This window comes from Nilaparvata lugens, chromosome 1 (genome assembly GCF_014356525.2).
Source record: "Nilaparvata lugens isolate BPH chromosome 1, ASM1435652v1, whole genome shotgun sequence".
NCBI lineage: Eukaryota > Metazoa > Arthropoda > Insecta > Hemiptera > Delphacidae > Nilaparvata > Nilaparvata lugens.
This window is the reverse complement of record NC_052504.1, coordinates 8,101,919-8,120,826: the sequence shown is the minus strand read 5'-3', so window position 1 is coordinate 8,120,826 and position 18,908 is coordinate 8,101,919. Positions and strand designations below refer to the sequence as shown.

The following is an 18,908-nucleotide window of genomic DNA, read 5'->3' as shown; positions in this document are numbered from 1 at the left end:
TACTCGTTTTAAAAAATTGTGCTCACAAACCAATTAAACATCAAATTACTCACTGAAGTATAAAATTCATGATGATGTATTAAGGTAGGCGCACACAGATCGTCATTGGACGGACGGCACGCATTGGATGGATCGGACGATTGGATTTGATGCATTGTTTTCAATAGGAGTGCGCATACCTATACGATGCGGATAGGTATGCGCACTCCAATTGAAAACAATGCATCAAATCTAATCGTCCGATCCGTCCGATGCGTGTCGTCCGTCCGATGACGTTGATGGAAAGATACATCTTCAAGATGTTCGATGCTTTTGAACGGGTAGTATTATAGTCCACTAGACAGCTGATTTATGATGAATAATTCTAAAGTCTGACTTTTACGGTAATATTGGCGTTCAAAGGAGACTCCTTTTCCTTTTATATTATCCTTAAAATGCAAAATTTCAAAAAACCGTATGTATACGTCGACGCGAAATTCAAAAAGTAACATACCTGTCAAATTTCATGAAAATCTATTGCTGCAAATGTGGAACATAAAATCATAAATAAATATAAACAAAAATATAAACATAAAGAGAAATGAAAAACCTTCGATTCGAATCTTAGACCTCACTTCGCTCGGTCAACTATAGTTCATCAGGTAATATATTCAATTTGAACAATAGAAGAGATGCTGCAGTGATGCATGACAAATTCAAATTTAGTAATTTTCCACGATAGACGTAATTGTAGTATTACAATAACAGCAACAGCTTTATATTAGATTATTAGTCATACCGTAGCAATGATGTTTGGTTGGATACGGTATGACTATTATAAAGCATACTACGATATAACCAGTTACCGTATATAGTTACTGTACAATATCCCATCAAGGTCTATACTCTTAATAAGGAAGTTTCTACAACTGATACTCATTGATGAATAACAATTCATAGATTAATTATCATTATAGTAGTCCTACTGTAGTTTTTGTTTTTGATACACTTTATGTCAATATGGAAGTTTTTACAACGCATATGCATTGACATGCATAAAAATTCATGGATTTATTATTATTATTATTATTTGTAGTAGTTATTGTTATGTTTATACACTATGTCTTGTACCTGAAATAATAGTGATTCTCATTGCAGATACCAATCCCGATCTGGACAAGAGGATTCTGAATGAAATAGGATTGGAAGGAGAGAATGATGAAGAAACTGAAACTGAATCATCTACAGACAAAGAATCATCAAAATCAACGACATCTAAGATCCCTCAGGTGTTCAAAACTATCAAAAGTGATGCGATAGATAAGCCTGCTGATACTTTATTATCAAAAACTAAGTCAATTGCTTCAAAACTTCCATTTGTATGAATACCTCAATCTCAGGTATCTTTAGTACCTACTTAGAATAGGATAGACTGGAATATATAATATGATTTTCATAGAATATTGCAAAGCTGGATTTAGCAATATATAAAATAGTCTCCAAACGTTGTAATGTGAAACTCTATTTGGCTATCCTAAGAATGAAATTCGATTGAAGGTACCGGTACAAACCATGAGAAGAATTTACCAAACATTCATCTCTATATTCTCGAAGTTTTTTGTTTGATTAATATTTTTGATCAACCCGTGAATCAAATAAACTAGTGCTCTTTGGATATGGAGTCTAGACTATGCACATTGTTTGGCTTCACACAAAAACGGATATGAAATTATATTTTACATCCTGATCTATTAACGTATTGTAAGTCTATAATTTTGAACAAATAGGGTATACAATACTATTTGAAAGCAAATACCGTAGGTACGCATTTTTGTATTAGCAAGTTATTCTTATTTCATCATCAGCGTGCCATAGGCCAATAAGCTTAGTATTATAATCCTCTTTCAAAAGTTTTTGTACTTGCATAATATATTTTATCTAATAAAGTTGTTATTTTTTCGACAAAATTTCAATTTGCAAGTTTTTGCTATTCTCTTCTCTTTGAATTATTCATCTATAGCGGTACAAATCACATTCAAATATCTACTTTAAAGTAGCCTACTGATACCATATATCATTCATATCAACTACGGTAGAACAAAATGATCACTTTGGTGAATAATTTACGATTACCACGTATGAAAATATCATGTAGGCCTATACCGTACAAGAATTCTTCCATCTACTATCCCACCATGCTCAATCAATTCGAGTGCTCTGACTAATTTTAAAAGTAATTTTTCTTCAATTTTATTATTTTATATGAGATCCATTCATGGTATCCGAGAATCATGAACGGAATTTAAAATAGCAAGGTTTGGCAATATCCTCCAGTGATTAGGGAACCGTGATTCAGGGAAAATAATCCATTATTATGAGACATTCAAACTTGATTTTAGATGTTACTGCTATCGGATTTTTGTTCAATATGTTCAGAAGAGATGAGGATGGTTAAATTAAAATATCCTATTATATTAAGCGATCAATTTCTGTATTTATCTGGTTATTTTTATAAATGATGATTTATGTTTTACGGATCTCGAAAACTGCTCCAACGATTTTCACGAAATTTGGAACATAGTAGGTTTATGATATGAAGATTCGATTGCACTGGGTCTCATTCTTTGGAAAACTCGCTGAACGACATTAAAAGGATAATTCATCCTTGGAAAACATGATAGTTTCGTCGTCTCTCGATAACAGAAGATGCGTGTGCCTGTGTGGGAGAGAGACAGAATTATTCCCAGCTGTGTAATCATAATCAATCAGCGAGAAATTTTATCTAGCTAGTACTTCCCCAATCATTTTTAAGAATTGTGTTTGTTTTATCAAAAGTCAATAAATAAATAACAAGCGAAGCTCGGTACCCCGATATCAGTTTTAATTCAACGATTTAGAATCGACGATGAGTATACAATCGTCACCTCGCTGATGAATTTTTGGAATATCACCTGATAAATGTACATTTTATAGATTGTACATTATAAATGTTCAAATATATTGGAATTATTTTTATAAATGTTGTAAAACGCATCACATTTATTACACAGTGTGAATCAATCATCAACCAACAATTTCTATTTTATTAATAAAGCAGTAGGGAAATACAAAAATGACGTTCACCTTAGATAAGCTGCCAATATTGCCAGTTCAACAACTGAAGAAACTTCTACGAAAATTGAGAACCAGTGAGGTGGCTTGAATCTTGGCTGCTTCTCACATCCTATCAGCGCTTTCCAGGAAGCGTTTGGATCCATTTTGATAATTTTGTAAGCCCCTAAAAGAGTTTCTTCGTAATGCATGAAATACGCAAAGAATAATATAATATAGAGCTGTTCAGTGATTCTAATCCTAGAATTCTTTCTTACGGTACCTATTATAATACTTTCGTCATCGAATCTTCTATACCTAATAAACATTGTCACGTTATTCTTTATATTTAAATAACGATTAGCCTCCTGCTTGGCATCAGTCGGTAAAGCATGAGATTTGATATAATTAGGTCGTGGTTTTCTAATAGGATTCAGTCTTAAAAAAAAAAAAAATCTTGATAGGCTTAGGTATGAGCTTCCCCTATAACTCTTGTAATTCAATAAATAATAAATATATATATATAAAAATGATACTTATACTATAGTGTTGAGGAATAAAAAATAAATTGCACACCATGAACGTTCATACATATATTACACAAATAATGCAAAGATCAATCGAGGCAAAAAATATATAAAGAGCGATAGAAAAATATAATATAAAAATAGAACAATAATTGAAATCAATAAAAAATATCACAGGCTAAACTTTATATTCTAGATTTATGGCACGAATCATTACCATGTGCCTTTATCTTAAAATCATATGCATTCTGTTGCATGTAGGTGCGATATGCGCTGGCTAATACTTGTCGACTTGGACAATTCAATTAAAATGTGTGCTCTAAGATCAGCTTGATAAATTAGCCACTAATAATCCAAATATATATATATATTAAAATCTCTAGTACTTAGTAGATTTCTTTGTATCGAATATATATTTTTATCTCAGGGTGCAAGATTCGGCACCTGACGGAATAGGTAGAGCCATTCATCTAGTGAATTAGAACTATAATAAATTATCGCAAATTGTATTGCAAAAAATTAAATATTATATGCATATGTTTTACTAGCCTAGATTTTGTACTTCTTTGATTTAATAGAATTTTCTAAAATATTGATCTATATTTTTCTTTCAATTAAATACCTTTAATACTAATTTTACTTGCGCAAGTATTACTCTTATTAATTTCTCAATTTATAATAAAACCCTTTCGGCGAGCTAGCTTTGATCATCAGATTAATTCGAAGCACTAGGGCGCCCATCACTAATTCAAATTTAATCACTCACGTGTCGAAAATCTTCTTGTAAGCCGCCGATGTCGATCCAACTCCATGTGGTCCGGGAATATGGTAGCCGGAATCGTCTCCTCCAAGGGGTTATAAGTTTAATTGAAATGAAAATGACTTCTGCTTCACAATAGCATCACGAAGTCTTTTAAGAAATTTAATAATTTACTTTAACTTTAACTTTTACAAAATCATTAGTAAGGTACTACGCTCTAAAATATTTGGGGTCCTCTTATGGTGGCATTTGGCTGGCGAGTGCTGGTTCTTCTTTCTCAAGTTTTACAGATCCTCTTTCCGACTTTCAAATTAGCATAAAATTAAATATCTTAGTCCTCCGCCATTAGGTTCAAATAGATCTTACAAAAAATGCCAAAATATTGCTTAGATTGTATGATTAATAATTTCTTTGCATTCGAGCCATATCGATAACATAGACTATACAAAGTTTTAACACAAAATCTAGTACATTTATATAAATATATAGAAATATTTTTGAACTGGCCTACAGTTGCCGCCTATTAACTGCCGTTTTACTATTGGTGCATGCAAATTTTATTCGGTATTCATGCGCCTGGTAACTCTTATTTCCTGAATACATTAAATTATTTTTATTTGGTTTTTTATTTATGCTCTTTACATGCTAGTTAATATTCTATACATTAATATTAATTCCATGCTACCTAATAATTAGCCACGTGGACAGGTGTTTTTTCACATTGCACACCATCTGATTGCAATAAAGCTCTGCCAAGGGGTTTTGGTCAGATTCTACGTTCTTCGGTTTGATCGATCTCTAGGTCACCGATCCGTGAATACATGTACATAACCTCAATCTTCAAATATTTTATATAATAATCTATTTATGAGCAATAAACTTCCTTCAAATCCTTTTTAGGTTCTTGTACCATTTAGCCAGAACAAGCTGATGCTATCTAATCTTAGTTATTATCTATTTGGCGATATTAGCCAGTTACTTTATTTTCAGACCTATTACTGTTTCTGTTAGGGCTTTTTATCTGCCCAGATTTAATATGTTACACGCGCCCCTGGGTTTGAATTCAAAATATTTGAGAATCACAATGTTTTTAATGAAAACCCACCCTTCAATACATCGATATACACTATACTTTATTTATAATTATACTCTCATACTTCTATCACAGTTCGCAGACATATTTGCTGCATCTCCTTTATACCTTTATCAAATACAATAACAAATTCTCCTCCTCAACACACATAAAATATCATAAATATAAACTTCTAAACGCACTCCTCCTGACAACACTTAAAACATAGTAATTTTTAAATTCGCCGCTTGCAGGGCCGCCACCTAACTACACACATTTCATAATTCTCATAAATGATTCCTTTTAGACAATAATTTCGATTCACAAAACTTCTGGGCTTATATCTTATAGTATTCCTTAGGTCTTAATATAAATAATTTTCTATACATCAGGTACAATACTTTTCTTTTGCTAATGGCTCTTTGGTTTTTTGGTAGCTTGTATTCACTTTAAGTCTTTTCAGGTAACAAACGTGGCATAATTAAAAGTAATAAATATAAAACATATAAATAAATATACCGACATTAATAAATATAATAAATAACAATAATAAATAACAATTTTGGGTTATCATACTTTTTCATAATCATATGTTTGCAGGCATTACGTATTTGATTCAGGTGGCCTTGCCCAGCTGGTCACTGGTTCTACATAATTTGCTGTCGAATTTCATAATTATTAACCTAACTGCTGCATTTTTTTCTCTTTAAAGGTAATTTACAAATTTTAAATATATTATCCCCGCTTGTGTCCTTTTTTATCTGATGTATATAATTTAATTACACATTTAAAATTTATTCTTTTTCTTATTGCAGGCTTCTAACGGTTGGAAGGAATTAAAACATTGGATTGTTGCCACGCGGTCCTATACCAAGATTAAATTTATTAAGGAAGGTTAGTAATCGGTTTGATAATAATGTTTTCCTTGATTTCTTATCATATTTATTTCAAATTCTGTGATATGGCTTAATATTGGCTACATTTTCCCACCAAACAATGTGCGTGTTCTCACTCTCTTGTAACTGAACTGTGTTATGCTGCGATATGGCTACTATAGTGAATGGCCCTGAATAAATTAAAAAGAATTTGCGAGTTACTTTCTCCAAAGCATTTGATAACCTGTGGCTCTTTACTAAAACTTCATTTCCAACGTTATATGAAAATATTTTATATGCTCGGTCGTGGAATCTCTTTCTGCTATTTGCCTTCTGCTCTAGCTTTAACCTTACTAGATGAAGGATATTAGGGTTTGTTAACTTATTCACTTCTGAGCTTGGAAAATCAATTAATTTTTCGATAAATGTATTATTCCTTTTACCGAATATGATTTCGTAAGGCGTATGACCGGTGCTTTCACGCATGAATCGATATTTGTTCTTGTAGCTCCATTTTTGTTATATTTCTTTGGCCTATTATTCCGGTCACATCGTTGATCATCTTCCTTAAAACGAATGTGCCGCGGATGCATGCCGTCGGTCCGCTCCTGTCCTCCTCGGTGTCGGTCCGGTGTTCTTCTTTGCCTCTTGAAGCGTGCATGCGGCCTCCATCGGCGCGCGCGGTTCCTCCGTTTCTTCCGCCTCCGGGCCTTACGATGCATGCTCCTCTCCCGAATGCCGTCCTCTCCGTCCTGATGTCGGCCGTCCGGTGTCCTCGGGCGCTTGCGTCTCCGGTAAATCATTTCTGAATGTGGTGTATGATGTTGAAATATCCTGCCTTTCTTGGTTTGTTTCACTTGAGTTTGTGCTTGCTGTATCGGGGGTATCATATAGTCATGGTTTATAAGCTGTAGTTTTCTGTATATCTGGTGGCGGGTCGTTGGGTGCTGGGTTCCGGATTTTTTGTTGATTCAATCCTATTGCATGTGCTAATGTATAATTTGTACTTACTTGTTGAGGTGGCGGTTTATAATTTCTGTTGTAATTGTTTTGTGTGTGATTATTATTTGAGTTTAATCGATCTCGGCCATCATAGTGATTCTTACGATTGCTCTGCTGGGCATAGTGGTTGGTTGTGCGATTTTGAAAATTTTCATTATTCCAGTTACCATTTTGCCTGTGCTCATAGCGGCGTTCAAATTGAGGAGCAGATCGGTAGCGATCATATGATACCGGTTCATAATTTTGGCTGTTATACTGATTAACTTTTGAGTTATGTTGATTTGGTGCGTATCTCTGGTCTGAACGGTGGTTTGATATTGCCATTGCAGACTGTATGCCATATAAATGATTTATCAGCTGCTTACAATCAGTAATGGGTTGTGTGGCGAGTGCCATTCTAACTTGATACGGTAGCTTCTTTAAATAATACTTGCTAATGCCGATTCGTTAATGGGCTCGCTCAATTGAGAATTTTTAAACTGTAGGGCAGTGACGAAAGTGGTACATGCACCGTCTAAGTTAGGGTTGAAATCGCATGATATAATGTCCGCTAGCACGTCCAACTGTTTACTTCTGCTCCAATACTGTTCCAGGAAGACAGCGACAAACTCATCCAATGATGTAAATTCATGGGCTCTACTCCGAAAGAACATCAGGGGTTCGCCAATCAATAATTAGTCAAACGGAGACGCCAAAAATTCCAAGAGGTAGGTGCAAGAGTTTGTACTAATTTTATCTGATCAATGAATGGTTGAGGTTGCAAATGGCGATCAGTATTGTCAAATTTTCCTAGTCCTTGTAATATACTATGTACGTTGAGGTTGTCTGTTTGAATCCCTTGAGGTTGTTGTTGAATATGATTTTCCAATGCTATTATTTTTTCCTGTGTTATCTGCCATTGACTATTATGTGTAATTTTATTTGCGTTTATTTCTTGATTTAATTGAGTCAGAGTGGATTTTTGAATTAGTAGAGTTCCATTTAAAGCTTTACAGGTTTCAGTATTTTGATTGATGCTACCTTGCAGTTGGTTCATTTTTGTGGACGTATTAATCTGTTTACTTTGTATTTCTTTAATACTGTTAATATTTTTGTCAACTGTAGTTGTTAAGTTTTGATTGGCAACGGTAATTTGTTTGTGGATTTCTTGGTGGCAATCGGCCTTAATGTTATTGGTTATATCCTGAATGAGTGTAGTGATTTGTATGGTTAGGTTATCTATCCTTTCATTGAGTTCACATGTAACCGTATCCAACCTTTCCGATAATCCTGCCGTAACTTTATCCTGACTTTCTTTTTGTAGGGTTATCATTGCTTTTAATTCTTCCCTATGATTCTCTACTTTAGTTTCAATATTATCCAACCGTTGTTCTACTGATTTTATAGCGCCTGCGGTCTCTTTCATGCCCTGTTCCACTGTTTGTTTATTTTCCTCTTTTACTGTAGCAATCTCTTTCTTAATCTCCTGCATCATATTATCCATTGTTTTTTGTAACATAATATTGAAAGTACTGCTAGTTTGTTCCATTATTACCTTTTGAAGCGGATCTAACTCTGTGATTGAAAATATACTTTGTTTGCTCAGGTGTGACTCGGCCTCCGGCGATGCGGGTTCTGCAGGCTGCTCCTCGCCCCCTTCAAAGTTGATCTCTACTATCCGTTGATTCAGCGGCGTCGATTCGAGTGGATGATAGAGGTTGCAGACCTGGTGGATCGAAGACTATCGACCCGACGCTTCCTGGTTCCCTTTCTCGTGGCGTATTGGCATCTACCGTGGTGGGGTTTGATGTGCTTGGAGTCGACAAAGTGGGATCTGTGCAACCGCCGTACATATATGAAACTTCAGAGTTTGCGGGAGTGTGATTCATTATGTCAAATATGATAAATGCTAATTAAACAGTGATAAGAATGATAAGCGAGAATGCTTAAAAAAGAGACACAAACCGGGACTTACAGTGAAACAGTGATGTGTAAAGTGTTTGGATACTCTTACAACAAGGTATTTATACTTAAGTTTTTTATAATGCTCTAGCGCCCCCAATGTTTTGTGTTGATTTATTCTTGGCTAGTTTACAGGCTGAGACTTATTTTCCAACCGGCTTAAACACATAATATATTTTTGACTAGAAAGTAATAGCAGTTTAGGCTTGTAAAATATAATCTCTCTCTATAGACATGTATTTTTTTACAGTACTAATAATATAAAATTTTCTTTAAAACATATAATTTCTCTTTATTTAAAGCTATTGATTCCCCAAAAAGTAATACAAACTTCACTTCGCCAGTTCCTCAAAACTCGTATAAGTTATCTATAATTTTCAATATCGTTATTGACTTAATTTCAAATAATTATTCAATGAGCTTGGCTCTCATCATCAGTCCCACGTTGGTACGGCATGTCTTTTATGTCACGTTATTCTTTATATTTAAATAACGATTAGCCTCCTGCTTGGCATCAGTCGGTAAAGCATGAGATTTGATATAATTAGGTCGTGGTTTTCTAATAGTATTCAGTCTTAAAAAAAAAAAATCTTGATAGGCTTAGGTATGAGCTTCCCCTATAACTCTTGTAATTCAATAAATAATAAATATATATATATAAAAATGATACTTATACTATAGTGTTGAGGAATAAAAAATAAATTGCACACCATGAACGTTCATACATATATTACACAAATAATGCAAAGATCAATCGAGGCAAAAAATATATAAAGAGCGATAGAAAAATATAATATAAAAATAGAACAATAATTGAAATCAATAAAAATATCACAGGCTAAACTTTATATTCTAGATTTATGGCACGAATCATTACCATGTGCCTTTATCTTAAAATCATATGCATTCTGTTGCATGTAGGTGCGATATGCGCTGGCTAATACTTGTCGACTTGGACAATTCAATTAAAAATGTGTGCTCTAAGATCAGCTTGATAAATTAGCCACTAATAATCCAAATATATATATATATATTAAAATCTCTAGTACTTAGTAGATTTCTTTGTATCGAATATATATTTTTATCTCAGGGTGCAAGATTCGGCACCTGACGGAATAGGTAGAGCCATTCATCTAGTGAATTAGAACTATAATAAATTATCGCAAATTGTATTGCAAAAAATTAAATATTATATGCATATGTTTTACTAGCCTAGATTTTGTACTTCTTTGATTTAATAGAATTTTCTAAAATATTGATCTATATTTTTCTTTCAATTAAATACCTTTAATACTAATTTTACTTGCGCAAGTATTACTCTTATTAATTTCTCAATTTATAATAAAACCCTTTCGGCGAGCTAGCTTTGATCATCAGATTAATTCGAAGCACTAGGGCGCCCATCACTAATTCAAATTTAATCACTCACGTGTCGAAAATCTTCTTGTAAGCCGCCGATGTCGATCCAACTCCATGTGGTCCGGGAATATGGTAGCCGGAATCGTCTCCTCCAAGGGGTTATAAGTTTAATTGAAATGAAAATGACTTCTGCTTCACAATAGCATCACGAAGTCTTTTAAGAAATTTAATAATTTACTTTAACTTTAACTTTTACAAAATCATTAGTAAGGTACTACGCTCTAAAATATTTGGGGTCCTCTTATGGTGGCATTTGGCTGGCGAGTGCTGGTTCTTCTTTCTCAAGTTTTACAGATCCTCTTTCCGACTTTCAAATTAGCATAAAATTTAAATATCTTAGTCCTCCGCCATTAGGTTCAAATAGATCTTACAAAAAATGCCAAAATATTGCTTAGATTGTATGATTAATAATTTCTTTGCATTCGAGCCATATCGATAACATAGACTATACAAAGTTTTAACACAAAATCTAGTACATTTATATAAATATATAGAAATATTTTTGAACTGGCCTACAGTTGCCGCCTATTAACTGCCGTTTTACTATTGGTGCATGCAAATTTTATTCGGTATTCATGCGCCTGGTAACTCTTATTTCCTGAATACATTAAATTATTTTTATTTGGTTTTTTATTTATGCTCTTTACATGCTAGTTAATATTCTATACATTAATATTAATTCCATGCTACCTAATAATTAGCCACGTGGACAGGTGTTTTTTCACATTGCACACCATCTGATTGCAATAAAGCTCTGCCAAGGGGTTTTGGTCAGATTCTACGTTCTTCGGTTTGATCGATCTCTAGGTCACCGATCCGTGAATACATGTACATAACCTCAATCTTCAAATATTTTATATAATAATCTATTTATGAGCAATAAACTTCCTTCAAATCCTTTTTAGGTTCTTGTACCATTTAGCCAGAACAAGCTGATGCTATCTAATCTTAGTTATTATCTATTTGGCGATATTAGCCAGTTACTTTATTTTCAGACCTATTACTGTTTCTGTTAGGGCTTTTTATCTGCCCAGATTTAATATGTTACAACATTTTCAGAAATTACTAGAGAGCTACATACACTAATTCAAGTCTGAAATAAGAGTAATATTGTTACCTATGATAATTATGTAGAAAACACATTATAGCCCAGTCAATGAAGGTCCAAAAAAGCAGTTTCGATCCGAAAATTTAATAAAAGCTAATCTCTCACCATCGATAGAACCCTCCCAGAGGGTCATCCTCCCAGAAGTCCCAAGAAATACCCTTGGAGCTTACCCCCTAACCACCCTCAAAGTTGAAAAATGCAGGTAATCGAGGGAAATCAATTATCTCTGTAACCATTGATCGAAAACAGTTCTAGTATACGTCATTTGATTCGTTACATTATGGACTATAATATTAGTTCTATCCATTCTTTCAATAATGTATCCTATAAATGAATATAGTTAGTGTATGATTTGTAATAAATAATAATTTCAAGTACTCTTTTGATGTGAACAGAGTTATAATAGGCGCTAAAGACACTACTAGTTTATAAGAAAATGCATAATGCTGAAATAATTGCTATAACTCTGGAATAATATAGAGGCTTTTCAACTGAGCTAACATAATGGCTCTCATAAATCAAATAGATTTCAATTATTTTCTTTTTTAATTCTAACTAAATATCAATTTCTATTCTAAGAAATTCTTACAAGAAAGAGTTCTCTAATACAGACTAAATTTGAAATATTCTACTCTTCTATTACACATGCAACTGAAATTTACATACAGACAATAATTTGAATTGAGATTGAATTTGAAATTAATGAAATTTTAAGAAGGATTCGCAATGATATCAACAACGGTATAATGTGGGATAATGTTTATTTATCAAAAAATATCATACACTATTCAAACATTCTTGAATCATGTACGTTAAATCGACATTCAAGATTTCAAATGAAACATTAAATGTGTCATGTCTTTACATTTTAGAAACAACATTCGATTAAGGCTACATTGATATAACAGTTACGGTACTTTATAATTATGTACTTTCTAAAGCCGCTTCAATAACGAACGATACCACATTGATGGAGGACAATACATAATTTACAAAAACACTAATCTAATTTCCAACAAAGCTTATACAATGTACATTTTTCAATCACAGGCGTCCATCATGATTGACAAAAGCATTCAATCACAATTAATATTCCAATTAAAAACTTCATGATAAAATAACAATGAAAAGTGGTACAATTATACTTACACTTGAATCCATTAGTTAAAATATTAATACACTCTACATTTAGGAACTCTGAAGCCAGGTTCTAGCTGCTAGGGCCGGTGCAAGGAGAATTTCTAGTACATGTGAGTCGCGGATTTGGCGCCTCCCGCCAATTTACAAAACTAGCGGTCGAGCTTGCTTCGGGCTCTAGCTAGAGTGTTCCGCCCCCTGGACGTCCAGCAGTGGTGTCACTTCAAGGGATTTTTGAAGCCCAATTGGAGAAGTCTAGTGATAAATTATTTCTAGGTATTTCTAGAGATAGATTGGGATGGAAGATGCCGGAGACTAGGATGAGGTGATTTGGACATGTGAGGACGGAGGGTGCAGGATTTGGATCTGGGTGGGAGGAGAGGGCGAGAAAGGCCAAGGATAAGGTGGAGAGACAGAGTGGGGGGATATGCGGGAGAAGGGTTGGAGATGCGGGGAGGAGATGGACAGGATTTTGAGGAGGAGGCGGCTGAAGGAGGGAAATGCCGACCCCATATGATTGGGATAAGACTCGTGTAGTATGAAGTACACACTGTTCCAAATTATTGTTTTTTGGCTATGAATAAAATTATGAATTATCATGGAGCTAACATATACTAGCTAAACATATGAACCATTTTTTCTACCAAATTAGAAATGCTATCTTATCATAGCCGCGACGCCGCTTGCTGGTGGCGCTAAATAAATACAGTATTTTTTAAATTTCCGCAAAATTGAAAGTTTTTTCCTTTAGTTGTCCGCATGTATTTTGCACCAGCCCTGGCGATATGACACTTGAAATTTTCTCTCACAATGGTTTCAACAAATTAGAAAGACAAAACTTTTAAGGCTCCCATTCAATAACTATCAATATTTCCATCAAAAACTTCATGATAAAATAACATTGAAGTGATACAATTGAAATTACAATTAATGCATTAGTTAAACTACCACTCTACATTAGAAATGTTGAAGCCAGGCTCTAGCTGCATGCTGCTTGGACTACTCAGTCCACCCAATGATCAGGTCCTAGTAGGTAGCGCTGGAAACATACAATATATATAAAATTGAACAAACATTGGACAAAAAATGTTTACTGACATAAATAAAATAAGATAAGTATTTGGTAAAGAATTGGCAATTATTGATTCTACTCAAGTTTATATTACCAATTTGTAACTATTAGCATCTTACGATGGCAAATATATTGATTCTAATCAACGTTTATTCGCGATAGCTTCCACAATTTTCATCAATAGTTAGCATATTATGATGAACTAGTAAGATATTTATTTGGTAAAGAATTGACAAATATTTGTTCTCAAGTTCATTCGCAATGAATTTCACAATATTTATAAATTGTTAACATTTTATGATGAACTAGTACCGGTATGTGTTTTTCATGGATCAAAATAATATGAAATGTTAATGTAGTAAACTTCTCTCAAGCATAATTTCACAAAATATTCACAAATTAGTCAATCAATATACAGAGTGAGTCATATGCATTGGTACACTCCAATAAGTTGAAGACTGTTGTAGATATAATACTGGAACTTTCAGTATATTAAGTTATTGATCAAATACTTTAACTTTTGACGTACCTACAACTGAATTTCAACCCCACATAAGGGGGTGACTTAGGAGGGGTTGTAACTCGAATATTTCAAATGTAAACACTCATTGTGTGGCACATCATTTTAAAGTCATTTTTTAGAACAAGAAAGATGACATCAATAAAAATCGTCTATGTTACTTTTATCCAAAATGGCGGCTGAAATTTATCAATATTTCTTCCAAAACTAAAACTTCAATCAGCCGCCATTTTAGATACAAGTATCATAGAACATTTTTGTCGATGCCATCTTTCTTGTTTCAAAAAGGCCTTTAAAATGATGTACCACACAATGGGTGTTTACATTTAAAAATATTCGAGTAACAACCCCTAAGTCACCCCCTTATGTGGGGTTGGAATTCAGTTTTACGTCAAAAGGTAGAGTATTTGACTAATAACTTATCCTGAAAGTTACAGTATTATATCCACAACAGTCTCCAACTTATTGAAGTGTTCCCATACAATATGACTCACTCTGTATATAACAATTTTCTTTCACTTTTTGTTATTAGAAAAAACGACTAGCAGTCAGATATTTTACAATAAATGAATTAATCACTAACTGTGACAACGAGATCTTTCGGCAGGTCCGCCATCCTCTTGGTTGTCAACCAAGTAATTGGTTGTAATTCATTGTAATTTGTAATTCCATACCATTGTAATTCATTTATTGTAAAATATCTGACTGCTAGTCGTTTTTTCTAATAACAAGAAGTTATTTAATAATAAGCAGTTCGTGATGGAAAACAACATTGAAGAATTTTCTTTCTATATAAGATAGCACCGCGTTTCAATTATTATCTGTAAATGTGATTATTTGAGACTAGATTTGTCTGACAAGAGGTTTTTATCAGTCAATGTTGTTTTGTAGCCATGCAATTCGAAATTATTTTCAGATACTATCGTTGAAAATACACCTACTATTATGATTTATGTAAAGTGAATAGGACACATAAAGTTAGAATCTTCCTTTTTTTGAACGATAGTTTCTCCTCCATATGCATTCTCTATATCCTTCTTTGGTTTGAACTTAAATACAGTAATACGATATTCACGAGTTTATGAAAATTGTATTAAACTTTCACAATATTGTATCAATATAAAGGCGAGAGAGTTATTAATAGGTAGATTCGTTTCACTAGTCTAGCTTATATTCCTTTGACTAGGTCTAAATGTGAAATTCGAGCAAATGAGAATGTTTTTTATAATCAATCTTTAAATTCACAATACGTTTAATATGATTACAATATACACATACCTAATGTGGTATCATTTGTCAAGTAAAGTCTCAATTCAGAGTTTAGAATTTATATTTTTGGAGAGATCTGATAATCTAATGAATGATAGCTGGATATACATTGTGACAAGAAATCTTGTGATTGGTTAGTCCTAGTCTCAAAGCCGTTACCTAGATGAAAAAAAATAATTTTATCACAAGGAAACATAGGCTACATGTTATGAGCAAGGTTACAAGAATACATGAAAGAAAGATTGAATCGGAAGAATGCATTAATCTATGAACATGAAAGAGCATCGTCTTATCAACTGAAACGTTATTTTCGAATAGGTACTAGAATTAATAGTAAAGTGAGATTTGTAAGAAAGGAAAGTCTGCAAGCATCTTTCAAGAAAGCATTCATTTTCCTAGTTTTGATTGGGATTCGATGAGTTCTATTCAAATCTATATAGTATTGGAGTATTGGAATGAACAGTATCTACAGTAATGAGAACAAGTAAGATAATTTGTGCAACTAACCGTTAGCAACGGCTGCATTCAGACTGCATTTCATTATCAGAAAACAACACACATATCAGATTGTTGGCTGTTCCAACAGTGCTCTCTATTGAATGACACACGCACTTCAGTCGATTGTCCAGGAAACTCAGTGCACACCTTCCTGAGCACACATATAGGAACAACTGCAACAGATAAATTATATCATTATTGATATTGATCTATTGAAGGAATAAAATGATTATTTGGACTTTCGTTCAATAAAATAATATTAATGATAAAACTTGTTGAATAAGAATTGATATTGTGGAATAATTTCTCCCGGAATTGATAAAAACACAGTTCTATTTCTGCCACATCCATCAAGTCTAATAAATGTGGATGTGACAAAAATAAACCTGTTTCTTTAAAATAGTATTAAAGTAAGAATAGCAATATGATCTTTAGTTATTTATAAAACACAGGTTCCTAACACTGAAAAGAAATAGAAACAAGATGAAATAATAATTATCAATAGGAATAATATTTACATATCATAACTCAATCATCTCTTGAATTTTAAATATTATTGTAATCGATTGACAGATGAAAAATTATCATTTTAGAATGAATCTTCTATTCCACTTATATCACACAAAACAACGGTGATAATTATTATCAGAGTAAAACTTGGAAGAGGACTAAAAATAGCTGCTTTATTGAAAATCGGTTGTGTATTAACATTAATAATTATTTCAACATCTTGTATAACCCCTAGTCAAATTTTATTCAATCTCATGTCATACTAAGCGTTTTTCAAGCGTTTTCATACAAGTCGGCAGGGCAGGAAGTTCTCCGATTGGTTGATTATAATATGATTCCCGAACGCCAACCCAGTCAGCCAATCAGATAGCTTTCTGCCCTACCTACTCCTCTGAAAACGCATGAGTAAATTCTTTTTTTAGCTTGGCCATTAGACTAGCACTGCTTGGTCCTGAGGAAGAGGAAGAAATATTAGAGTTAAAACATTTGCATCGCTGTAAATAGTGTAGCTTTTAGAAATTTGACAGAGCAAACAAAATGCAGCCTATTCTATTTCATTAATTGAGTTGGTCAGTTCCAAAACTCACTAACTCCAAAATTTTCAATTTTTTTTTCTCATCATCTGATAGACAATTCTATACCACATCCAATGATACTATCGGTTTGTTCCAAAACTCTCCAATTCCCCTTTAAAAGCTGTGTTGAAAAATGATGACTGCAACAAAACTCTCCAATTCCAACTATCTTACTGCTCCAAAACTCACTTATTCCATTCCTACTTCTAAAGTCGCTAACTCCTCTGATTGCTTAGTCAGCTGTAAACTATACTGCAACAAAACTAGCTTACTGATACAATTTTGCTGTAATTTGATTCTATAACATTATTACCACCTAATAAAAGTTTTATTCAATAGTATGATGTTGGCTAAACTGTAGGCAATATATCTTGGCTGCACATACTAGCAGAGAAAACTCCTATAATATTAATCTCCTGCTATTATTAATTCTGTGATACTAGGTTATTGTTCATTGTTGTTCACTCCATTCCGCCAAAATGATTGAAATGGAAGCTCCCGAAGTGATTGTTCAACAAGGTTAAAACGTAGTACGAATTATTGTTGAGGGCATTACACGAAAAGAAAACGGAATGTCAAGAACTGGCAGAAAACTAAAGATAAGGAAAAAAGGTAAGTTACTGCTTAATAGAATAATAATTATTTATTAGGAACTTATCAATACTAAAAGCAGCATAACCTCAAAAATCAATACAAAGGTAGCTGATCATACCTTATATTTTTTTATTATTGTAAGTTTCCATCATCTGATTATTGTTCATATTTTCAATAATATTACAAAATTTATGTTTGAATTCTATTTTATCAAATTAGCTTGTTGTCTAACAAATCAAGTTAAGAGTAGACTTGAATTTGAACACAGTCTTGGTGTATATCTTACTATTTTTTTTCTCTGTTCCTGTTTGAGTAATCAACTTTGAAAAGATTTCTTATGACATAAATATAAATTGAACTTTCTGTCATACAAAAGTATGTCTACAGTAATAACAAGATGACTTATACCAAATTTTTATTCTGATTCCAGACATGCAGCACATGGATTCCCAACTCTTCCAAACTGTGGCCATGGAATAAGAGAAGGCAACAAGAGTGACTTCAAGTGCTCCAAAATCAATATGCAGGACATTAGAAGATTCCATCAAAATTTCTACAAAACAACAAATAAGATTGAGCAAGATCACTTCATAATCAGGTATGCCAAGGGGAAAACACCAAAACGCCATCGACTTCAACATGAAGACTCTGCAGCACGAGGTATGGCTATTGATTATTATATTCCAACATTCCGCGTTGAACAAGGTAGAGTTTTAGTGGAAGTCTGTCAGAAATGTTTTCTGGATGTCCTTAAAATCTCCAAATTTCGTGTTCAAAGACTATGCAGAAAAGAACTTATGACTGGGGAGTTACCTCAGGAGCTAAGGGCGGGAGATCATCGTTCAAAACATTCTGAGCTGAAACTCACTGAAGTGAAAAAATTCATTGAATCCCTTCATACAGTGGAGTCCCATTACTGTCTAAACGTCAATATCTCCCCAGTCACTTGAGTATTCAACA

General features: G+C 33.3%; 1 protein-coding gene and 1 long non-coding RNA gene across 4 annotated transcripts in view; one reads left to right on the top strand and one right to left on the bottom strand.

Moving 5' to 3' along the window:
• LOC111048092 (inactive pancreatic lipase-related protein 1) overlaps nucleotides 1-1,946 on the top strand; it is a 30,863-nt gene extending 28,917 nt beyond the window's left edge. For all 3 annotated transcript variants that reach the window (XM_039429315.1, XM_039429318.1, XM_039429323.1), the window contains exon 11: nucleotides 1,138-1,946. In XM_039429315.1, the coding sequence (XP_039285249.1) occupies nucleotides 1,138-1,364 (227 nt within the window). In that variant the 3' untranslated portion in view covers nucleotides 1,365-1,946. The remainder of the gene's footprint in view (nucleotides 1-1,137) is intronic.
• Nucleotides 1,947-12,517: 10,571 nt separating this feature from the next.
• Nucleotides 12,518-16,438, bottom strand: LOC120351531. Its single transcript, XR_005571449.1, has 2 exons — nucleotides 16,279-16,438; nucleotides 12,518-13,949 (listed from the first exon to the last, which is right to left on the bottom strand). It is a non-coding gene; the product is annotated as an uncharacterized LOC120351531 (long non-coding RNA).
• Between the last annotated feature and the right edge of the window lie 2,470 nt (nucleotides 16,439-18,908).